Here is an 11,519-nt window from a genome sequence, read left to right as displayed (position 1 = left end):
GGTGTACAGTGTTTATTACCACATAAATAAGTGAAATACACAAGTTCAGTTTGTATCGTAATTGTACCACGTATACGCCTTGCATTAAACGTAATTGTTGACAAAGTAAATTCTTGAAGTCAATTTTTGTTTTTGAAAAATTACAAGTCCAAAAACACTGCCAGAAACTAAGTTAAAATGTTCACTAGTTGAAGTTAACACAAATTTACTAAGTCCAAGAAACGAATATTTTTCTAAGGTTTTATCACTTTTCACTAAATTTTTCTAAGTCTTTTTTGAGCACTCCAGAGACTATGTCCTAATATTGAAATTTTTCTAAGTTTTTACCACAGTCACTTTACACTTGCACTTTTACTTACAAATCCGGGAACGAAGGACCACTATGCACAATTAAACACTTTAATTCACTTCACACTTATTTAATATACTCACAAGAACATCAATTAGAAACAAACAAATTCTTATAAGAAAACAAAATAAACAAGTCAATACCGCGTTCTAATTATGAACAGCGACATCTAGTGGTGAATCGGTGGAACTAAAATCCTTAGCAAATAAATCAAAACAAACAGGTACATCATATAAAAAAGTGACGTCATAGAAAAACATGACAAAATGTCGGACTTATTATTACGTTTTTCTTGATTAAAATTCATAAATAAGTTAAAAAGCAAAAAGGTTTTCGTTAGTTTTAGATGGGTCTTTATTTGATAATCAGAATTTTATAATTTATCTTGAACCTAGTCGACCCAATTGCCATTACATTTTAATTCCTTGATTTCGGATGTCTGTAACTAGTTCTTTCCATATATCGTCATTGCCAATTTAAAAGCTCTTATGTGTCGCCCTCACCAAATTTCTTTTTTGTCAGTATCGAATAGTATTTTGCTCCTAGAACATTCAGTACAAACTCTTATGTGTACGTAAATATAAATTATCTTTTAATATTTTTAACACACAGTCATACAAAAAAAATTCAGGCGGAAGACTTTCAATTTCTGTAAAATTGACCCGATTGCACATAATAGATTTTAAATTGGCAACGACGATATTCAATATTAAAGTATCAAAATCACTTCGTCCATACCGCCATCGGGAGCGGGTGTGATTGCGAGCCCATACAGATAAGGTAAATAGCTCATACAATTGTTAGAATGGGAGCCTCCGAGCCTCTTTTGTTAAGGAAGTGATACCTAATGGGACCGAGTCGCCAGTGGCTATACTAACATGGTGTCAATTGCTATGCAGCAGCTATGGACCAAAATGGCCCTAATGCCCACTCAGTACACCTCTACGGTCTAATTTGAATTTCGAATTGACTAAACTGTTATTTTCTTGAAACGACTTGTTACTGAGCACTGGCTGGTTACTACTTTCCTTTTTTGAAATTGTATTTTTTTTAAATAATGTATTTTTTTTATTCCCTTCTGTGTGGAGAGAGGGAGCGAATAAAAACAGATCATTCAGCTCCTTATCTTCACAAGCATGTCATAAATACAAGATTGTGTCTTTTCTAACGTGTAGATCATTATATGGGCGATAGGCTGATCATCCGTCACCAACCACCATGAGTTAAAAGCGTCAAATTGGCCATTTCATCTGAAAAACAATATCGCTATTTAACTTAGCGCAAATAAGGGTAAGGATAAATATGTGTACTTTGAGCTAACTTTAAAAATTGACTTTATTTTCGGAGTATATCGAACATTAAGTAGTTTATTAGTATGACACGTTTGGCATCTTATACATATACTTATCTCTTATTTGCCATAAATTAGTAGTTTATCACTATTTACGTTTTTAATCACTTTAAAAGTAGGCAGATACACCCTGTCAATAAAAGATAGGCAGTAAAAGTGGTCTTATCATAAATTGTAGCTCTGTCTAATTTTATGGGAATTTCCCTTATAACGACTAAGCAGGCGTAATCGTTTTCTCACATTCAGCTCACTAGGGATCATTGACTATTTCAAATATTTATAATCCTTTCAGACGACGCCCTGAGGGATCGCACCCAACGGAGCACGGTCAGGCCTGTCTTACATTGGAGAGAGAGAGAGAGAGAGAGAGAGTCGGCCGGGACCGGGGTCGGGGGCCGGGAGAGTCTTCAGCGCTCCCCATTTGTTCGGCCAAGATGTTAATACAATCTGACGCAAATAATGAAAGAAGTGGAAAGACGTTGTTGCGTTAGTCCTAAAACACAGGGTATCGTAGTTTAGGCTCTACAAATATTAGCATGTATTTTTGTAGAGGAAATAAAGATTTTGCTCACTTGCTTACTTGCAAAAGGTAATTAATATGTTTAAAGTCTAGAACAGTCTCTACTAAGAAATAAAATCATAACGTTTATCTGTACAAGTTAATAGCGCACTTCGTTAGTGGTCTCTACCCGAGTAGCTAACTACTGTAATTAAATTTGCATAGAAATCCCCCTAAATGAAGCCCCTAGCTATCAAAACCAAGGCAAATCATAGAGTGTACCTAACAGTCACGAATGCGAATTATTTTATAGAAGAAAATGTATTTCTTTTGCCGGTGAAGTGGAAGACTGCGGTCGTGACAAGTCACCACCCTTCAAGCAATACCATGCTGCCAATAAAGAACTATCCAGGCTACGTACTTCAAAAACAACATGGGTGGCGCTGTACAGATTCTCCTCCGTTTAACCTTCCAATTTCATGGATAACAGAGACACTCATCTTTTATCTTTGTTTTTGGGTATAAAGATGACCCAGATGAAAATAAAGAGAAGCCTATATAGGTAGCAACATAGTTCTACACTTAATGTGATCCAAGTATCAAGCAACAATATTTTTTATATATGATATGCTACCCGAGTAATGAAAAAATAGGTAATTACCTCGTTAAAGCTGTACAACGCCATCTATATTGCTTTTGGTGAACGTAGCCTGGAAAGTCCCTTACTGGCATAAATTATACTCCGTGACGGAGTGAAGAAGACATGAGAATGGTAATTATCAATGATGACACTTAGGGTGGTATTAATAAACGAATCGAGGCGAAGAGACTGCCCTCAAGATCATGCCCCCTGACGTGACTCATGTAACGACTACGTACTTGCACCAGTAAGTAATAACGTGCCTTCCGAAGCACGGATCATCTTACTTTTGGACATTCTTGTCATCAGTCTGTAATGTCCTATCCAAACTAAGGGTGGTATTAATAAATGAATCTCAGCTGAGACTGCCCTCAAGATCATGCTCAAGTCTATGTTTTTATATGAGAACTGTCACATTGACATGATCTTGCGGGCAGTCACGAAGCTGAGATTAGTTTATTAATCCAACCCTTACACAATAATCTACTCAAAAGGCTTAGTAATTGCATTACGGTTACGGATATAGAAAATGGGCCTAATTCCAGTAGAGATACCTAATTTTATTTTAAGTTGTACCTGGCATTTTTTACCCGCCGAAAAGGAATGCGACGGATGACTTACAGCTATTAATTTTAAAGTGAATGAATGAATAACCCGGGTGAATAATATAGACATCTCACTAACAAGCAACCCGTTTCGTGTGTGCTGTCATCTTAATTATGTCGGGATACTGGCGAATGTAAAATTTTGATAGGTTTGTTTCAATTTCTGCCTAAAATTGAGGTGTGTTCCATAAATTTTATGCCTGTCGATTACCCGTCTCTTTCCTTTTACACACAGTCGTTCAAACATTACATTTCTATTATTTACTTTCAGAATATTTATTCAAAGTAATTATCATAGTTTAACTAGTTGAAGGCCAGTTTCACATTTTTTGAATCTACGTCATTTCGCAAGGTGTTATGGCTGAGGAGAAGAAATGACAAGAAACTGCAACAGCAACACATCTTTTAAATCAATATAGGTATACAACCCACTCGCATCAGATAAAGTACTGCGGGGCGGAAGGCACGAGGGAAACCACTGCCTTATAATTCCCTAAAAAAGAAGCACGAAGAATGCTACACCGACAAGAGATCAATTAATGATGATAAGGTGTACATTACAAGTTATTTAATAACTAGATGAACATGTTATATTCAAGAATATTTCATATTCTTCTTCTTATCGTATGGCTTGTGAGGTGGAATACCAGTCTCATCAACCCTGGTGTCAGGCTCATGATTGAACCGCCAAAGGCCCCTGACAAATAGTAACCGAGACCAACGGCTTAACCTGTCTTCCGAAACACTAATCATCTTACTTTCGGACAATCAGTTTGTAATGTCCTAACCAAACTAGGGATCACAAAGTGATTTTTGTGATATGTCCCCACCGGGAACCCGGGACTTCCGGATCGTGGGTCCAACTCTCAACTACTGGACCACAGAGGCCATTATAATATAATAATATTTCATATTGTAAAATGAGGTAACATTTCTGCACAATGTCACTCTTTGCCCCGGCACTATATCAAACAGTAACACAGTTGCCGGGGTCCCGCGTTGTCACGATGTTGACCATACTAGACCGTTTTGGATGCACCACTATCGCCCATAAACCGTCACTGATAACCATAACTTTGTGCTAATGTGGACTACCTCCCGCTACTAGTTAAGTGTTAGCTTATGACATACCTACTGTTTGTCTATTTTTAGTTTCTAAACACGCTCGAATTCATTTTATTTTTTTACAACGATGAATTGGTTGAAAACTTCAATGCAGTTTTACAAAGCTTTTTATTGTTTTCAAAGAATTTTATAGTTGTTTTGTTCATAATTAGAATGAGGCTGTTGATTTTATTTAATTTGTCCTTTTATAATTGTCTTATTTGCTGTGTAATTTCTTCCCTAATGGTGATAGGCGAGCTAGTAGTTTGAACAAAAAACCACACGAAGTTTTCTTTGAGTAATTTTTTTCTTCAGTTACAACACACAAAACACCTTTTTATATTATTTATTATTTAAATAGTAGACAGGAGAAAAAAACGTTCGTCCATTTTGGACGCGAAGAAGAAAGTCCCTTGCCTTTGCAAAAAACATTTTATTTTTTTAACAATAAAATCATAGAGGTAGGTATTTTTATCTATTGTTCTTGTCCCGAACATGTGCAATACTTTTTGTATCGTTTTTTATATTAAGTATATTAAGGAGTCTCTAAGTAAATATCTGAGACGTTATTTAATTTCGCAGAAAGCCACACTATCCACATATGCCCCAGTCTCACGACTGTCGCAGTATTACGATAAGGGAGCATAAGGTACGTTTACACCTATCGCGATCCACGAAAACAATAATTTGTGTTCCGCAATAAACTTTATCGATACATTTATTAAATTTAATATTTTACGTGCACAGTTTTAGTGTTTGTTTATGCATTTCGAAAGCAAAATGATACGTGGAAGAACATGAGTCGATAGACAGTAAATAAACATGAATTGTTTTATAACGATTGGAGCGCTAGTTCTATTTTTGCATATTGCAGATGCTACTATTATAATACAAGGTACCCACATTTATGAAGGCAATATTTGTTGTGAAATTAGCTTTTAGATTACCTAAACTAAAAAGTTACTTATGTGCGACGCGGATGTCTGGAAACCAAACATCTGTCCAACTAGAATACATTTTAAAAGTTAGCGTTCATTATTTTTGAACAGGTGCATAGGTTATATTGTTTTAGCAGTCTTTAGAATTTGCACTAAAGAAAAATAACTTTTCAGCTCCAAAATACGTGCCGAAAATGACCTTAGAAGGCGTGATAATCAAATATCTAAAAGAAATACAAGGGATTCGTGGTGCGTATAATTGTCATTTTATAGGTATGTAAGTTAATAAATCATATCAGTGATAATGCAGTGGTAATTATGTTTTTGGTGAACTTGTTGATTTTGTCTTATTGGGCTAAATTTACAATTAGTTGGCTAAAAAGGTTAAATTTGGTGGCGCCGCACCGTTCACAAGAGCGTACATTTATTTGAAGAGAAGCGATTACAAGATCTCGAGGCAAAGCGCTAAATACGGAAGACTCGACCAAAGCCCTCCTATAACTACACACTCAATTCGTCAACCCAGCTTTATTGTGAGCCATATGATCTTCAAGCCGAAGTTCGGTTTCGCCAGCCACATCAGAGCCCACCACAACAATGACACGGGATAGATATTCCGAAGTCTGGACGATCAAGAGTTTGGACGACATGATGATGATAAAATAGGGATTTGATAACATATTTTATAATACATTTATATTTCAGACCTGACACATAAAAACATAGAAATCGAAGTGCCGATTCGCGCTGGGGACTTTCCAAGTTACCGTCCAAGTATAGACTCGAAAACTAAACGAAAAAAAAATACAGGTAAATATGCACGTTAAATGTTCATAAATAGAGATTGAGAGCTAGGAGAAATACAGTGAGCCTTTCTATAGGAAAATAGTATAAACTGGTTTAAACAATGTCACTCGTATCTACTATTTTTGTCTATTAGTATAAAGAAAAAAAATAAACAGGTACTTAAGTATAAAAAATATACACGCATTTAACTACAGCAGTCTCATTTTTGTTCACCAGTAACAAGAATTTTCAACCAGTATTTATTTTAATATAAGACACACACACACACCCGAAACCACATTTCTGAGAAATGTATTTTCGGAGGTATGTGACCTAACCTGTATTGGGCTGGTTTTCCCTTTGCGGGTTGTAAGGTCAGACATGTAGTCGTTTCTGTAAAAAACCGGACCTGTCAAATTTTCAGATTAGGTAAGCGGACCCTGTGAAAAACGGGATAATGCTATGCGGGGTGATGATTTAGTTAAATGTAAGATAGTACGCAAACTTCTTAGTTGATTTACGTATATATTGTAAAATATTGTTTAAATAAATATAATAATTAAAGAACTGGAGACACCTGCCTTCAGACGTCTGATGGAGATCGCTGGGAAACATTATTAAGTCCTCAGTCAATCGGCAAAGAAAAGAAGAAGAAACAATAAAAAATAACTTTACATGTACATTTTCGTATTATATTTTTAATGTTTCTTTTTTTGAAAATTGTAGTAAAATTTATAAAAAACCTTTGCAAGTTACTATTAAGTATACTTATCTGAATAAATTAAATATATTTGATAAAATATGACTTTTCTTTAATGAACCGTTGCTACATCAAGAATACTTATAAAATTTTAATCTGTAGAAATGCTATAATATAAAAAAGATACAATAAAATAAAATAAAAAATTATTTCGTTGCACTTTGTTCCAGATAAAAGGACATTGAGACAAAGACCTGACGTTGCTCGTGCTAAAGAAATAATTAATAAAATTCAGCCCAGTTCAATTCGCCCTTTTATTCAAAAGCTGTCAACAATTGCTTATCAGACAACACAAGAAATAGCTAAAACACAATCTCTCTCAATAGCACAATCAATGGCGCAGCAAAAACGACAAAAAGTGCAATCATGGGCGCAGAATCAATTAGCAGCAGCACAAGCCGCAGCAGCAGCACAACAAACACAACAGCAAAATCAACAATCTCAACAGTTAATTCAACAAGGTCAACAGCAAACTCAACAAAGCCAACAGCAATATCAACAAGCTCAACAACAATATCAACTAGCACAACAGCAAAACCAACAAACACAACAACAACTAGCGCTACAGCAATATCAACAGGCACAACAACAATATCACCAAATGCCGCCAACCCTAAGTTCGTAAATAATTATACATAAATAATATTTTAGTTTGAGCAGCATGGTTGAGCGCATTGGAGCAGCGTAGTGGAGTATGCTTCATACCCCCTCCGGTTGATTGAGGGGAGGCCTGTGCCCAGCAGTGGGACGTATATAGGCTGTTTATGTATGTAATATTTTAGTTTTGTGTTAATTTTTCTTCAAAAATAAATACATATCTGTTTTTCCCTGAAACGACTTGAATTAGAAAGATTTTGAGCACTTCATTTCTTCAAGAGTAAATATTTTAACATATCTATTGAAAGAAATAAATAAGTAGAGGTATTAATTAACGTTAACAATTGTGGTTACAGCTCGAAGATTGATGCAGAATTTCGGAAACCGTCGATCTTATGGTAATATAAAATTTAATTTTTGCTTATTTCTAAACATAGGTGTATTGTTACTTTGTGTGTTCCGTAGACAACAACGTGTTCTGAAATGTTCATGAAAATAATCGCCATATTAATCCTTTCAAGTGTTTCTTTTGATAATAAGCCATAAATGCATCTATAGACCTTGTTAGACCACCGGCAAAGTCTACAATTATAGCTGTAAAGATATATAGAGGAAATAAATTCTAAAAGCATCAAATTAATTGTGGGTGTAATTATACCATCTTCAAATGATAATACAATTTGATTTTATAGACAACCTTCTAATCATACAATTATCTTGAGTTTATTTATATATCTATATAATGTGCATGTCTTCATTTGTTTGTAATGTTACTTTTTACAAACCAAAGGGTTTGTCTGTCTTTTTCTTTTGTCTTGGTAACATCATCAGTTTCACCGTCGCCCATTGCAGTCTAAATCCTAGCATTTTGGTTGGCTAAAATTATGTAGGCGCTGTCATTTACGGCTAATCAGAGTCTCGTGAAATGGAATTACTATAGAAGTTGGAGGTAGTTAATACAACCAGGATTTTTGTTATTGACACAGGTCAGCAAATGGTGTACCAAGAAGATTTGGACAAAGCCCTTAAGGAGCTAGAAGAGAGGTTGAAAACAGGTAACGCCTACGCTAGAAATACGGACCCAATCATCATGCCTACGACAAGTTACTCTTCTTGTAATGCTCAAGACAGTGTTAAAGCGGAAAATTTGCTTAGAAGTTCTTACCTAGCGGATTTATATAAAAAAGAATTTGGATTTTTTTAAATAAAATGCATTGCCTTATGCTTGCTCGTCAGAGTCGAATGTTTTAATTTATCCCTAAACGTATATCAAGATCCTAAAACTTACTGTTTGTATTTATAGGAAAGAGGCCCGTATACATGGAAGACTTACGAAACGCTTTAGAAGATTTTGAGAAAAGATATAGAGAAAGTATGTAGTACCTACTTTTCTTTTAATTACAGTTGATTTTATTATCTATATGCACAAAGATATTTTGATAAAAGCTATATAATTATTACAATTTCGAAAGCAAAAATAGTATCATTAGAATAGTAAAGATTAATGTAAAGAATAAGACAAAGTACAGGGTTTAAAATATTGAGGGTTTGGTCTCTAATAAGCAATAGGTATAGATGAAAATGTTCATCTATACTTAATATCCATTGGGGCAGAAAGCAAGAGGGATGCCACTGTTTTTTTTTTCCTGAAAAAGTAGCATGGAGAATGCTACAGCGACAAGAGCGTGGCTCTTCAAATAGTGATGTTGATGAACATTTCATAAACGAAAATATCGTATGGAAATCTCAAGCAAATGAAATTAAAGATTTGCTCAAAAAATAAAACTTACTCAGAAAAATTTTACTTATTGTAAACAAATAAGAGCTAATTTCAGTAGTAGGACGTATGTAGTTGAAGTTTGTGTCATCGGTACTTTGCTTAATTATTATGAATAACTTTTCAATTTGTTTAAGGACAAGAATTTTATGCTACGAGTACGCCAAGCCCATGCGCTGAAGGTAAAATTTAACCATTTTATTCCAATAGATCCCTGAACTTTTTAGTGAACAAATACTGACCATTATTTATTTTAAAATTGTCTATGCATATTTGATTTGTGTAGTTATTAAAACTGAAAGTAAATCAAATATTTTTTGCAGAAAGCATTATAAAGGAAGCTCTTAAGCCAGCTCTAAAAGAGGACCTTTGGAACTTTCTAAGTAAGTATGTTTTTATTAAGAATCAAATAATGTCCTAGTAGGTACCAAATATAATTTTTACGAATTTTCGAATTTAAGAACAAGGGATTAAAAAAGAAAAAGTTAGTTAGATATTTTTATTTTCCAGAACCGCAAAGTTCGTCCTGGAGTAAAAAGAGGCGTTCTAGTAAATTTAAAACAAGACGGTCTAAAAAGTTAGACCTTGCTACTGAAATGGTACAACAGGCGCTGCGAGAAGAATTCCTAGATAACTATCGCCGAGAGGTCGACGAAGATTTATTTTCTTTAATGGGAAAAGGTAAGATTTACTTACTGTTTAAAAAAGACTAGAAAAAGAAAAGAAGATACGATTAGCATTACTATTACTCCTTATTACATTACTCCTTTTATTTCGATTAAAATGACCTGTTTTTTTCTGAATTGTGTAATTTCTGAATTTACTTAACATAAATTTATTTTTGGTTGGTATACATTAATATGACAGTGATTTAGCTTTTTTGTCTTGTTTATTTCTTTGACGTGAATTATTGTAGACTAAATATTTACTACTTGGCCTTACTGAGATTGACGAGAAAGTAATATTGCAGAAACCCCCAAATCTGATGGACCAGTCGAATGGTTGCAGTTTGATGGAATGCACCAAGAAACTGTACATTGCTCAGAATCACGTTTAAACTAAAAGGTTATTTCTGTTAGGATTACAATCGAAAAAACAACTACTTTATTGATGTTAAGCTTGATAATCGGTAACCTTCGAATGCCTGCTGTTACTTCGTATATTTTGATAAAAATTTTAGATTAGTTTTGAAACAAAATTATCTAGAATCTCAAAGGACACCGTATTAAAATATAAAATATTCGTTTAGATTAAACTGAACAGGTTTTAAATATTACTATAATTATTGTAAATATTACAAAGGCATAGGCATATGTCTATTAATTATATACTGGCCTGCAAAACTAAGTTCTACACCTTTAAACTTATAATAACTTTTTAAGTACACGAGATAAACCTTTAAAATAAAAAATACTCGGAATGTTACTAATGTATAGTTTCATATCTATAAGAAAGCTGATAAAATTATCTGTAAAACGTTTTTTATTATAAATATCTTCTATATTTTAGAAAAATAAAATCTAGTGTATTACTTAGTTTTATAGGCAGGTGTATATGTTTTTATTTTGAAACCGATTTCTGTTTTAGATAAGGATAAAATTGTTGAACCCGCAACCGAATCGGGATCTGAGGATGAGGGGGGAATACCAATCAAGATTGAAATACCGAATCGCTACAAATACATGATTTTAAAAACAGACAAAAAAATATAAAGTCGTTTTACTTCATTTTCACCTGACTTTCTACGTAAAAACAATTGTAAAAACTTTGGTGGATAGATGTTTATAAAAATAAAATATTATGCTCAATAAAAATTAAGTGTTTTTCATTTTTATAGCATTGAATAAAATTGTTTTTTATGTTTGTATCCTTTGTATGTTTGTATCACATTTTTAACAGAAAACAATGTAACTTTAGTATAATATTTCAAAAAATAATGTATGTAATATTATTTATTTCGATGATACTGTTTATACACGTGCATGATTGTTACTACGTTTATAAAAGTATGTAATTTTCCTAATATTTTTGAGGCAATCAGATTTGATAAAAATAGCGTCAAAAAACAGTACAAAGCCAAATAAACTAGAGTGAAAATTAATATTCTTTCTAA

The 11,519-nt window shown here is 33.6% G+C and overlaps 1 protein-coding gene across 1 annotated transcript; it reads left to right on the top strand.

Annotated features, from left to right (window-relative positions):
• The first annotated feature begins 7,561 nt into the window (after positions 1-7,561).
• LOC126373590 (uncharacterized) lies at positions 7,562-11,150 on the top strand. The gene is made up of 8 exons (XM_050019774.1): positions 7,562-7,649; positions 7,986-8,027; positions 8,616-8,684; positions 8,933-9,001; positions 9,544-9,588; positions 9,730-9,789; positions 9,917-10,087; positions 10,994-11,150. The coding sequence occupies exons 1-8, from the start codon at positions 7,634-7,636 to the stop codon at positions 11,116-11,118; spliced, it is 597 nt and encodes a 198-aa protein (XP_049875731.1). The 5' UTR covers positions 7,562-7,633; the 3' UTR covers positions 11,119-11,150.
• The last annotated feature ends 369 nt before the right edge of the window (positions 11,151-11,519 follow it).

This window comes from Pectinophora gossypiella, chromosome 16 (assembly GCF_024362695.1).
Source record: "Pectinophora gossypiella chromosome 16, ilPecGoss1.1, whole genome shotgun sequence".
Taxonomy (NCBI): domain Eukaryota; kingdom Metazoa; phylum Arthropoda; class Insecta; order Lepidoptera; family Gelechiidae; genus Pectinophora; species Pectinophora gossypiella.
Note: the sequence above shows the minus strand (reverse complement) of the source record. Positions and strands in the feature narration are given on the sequence as shown.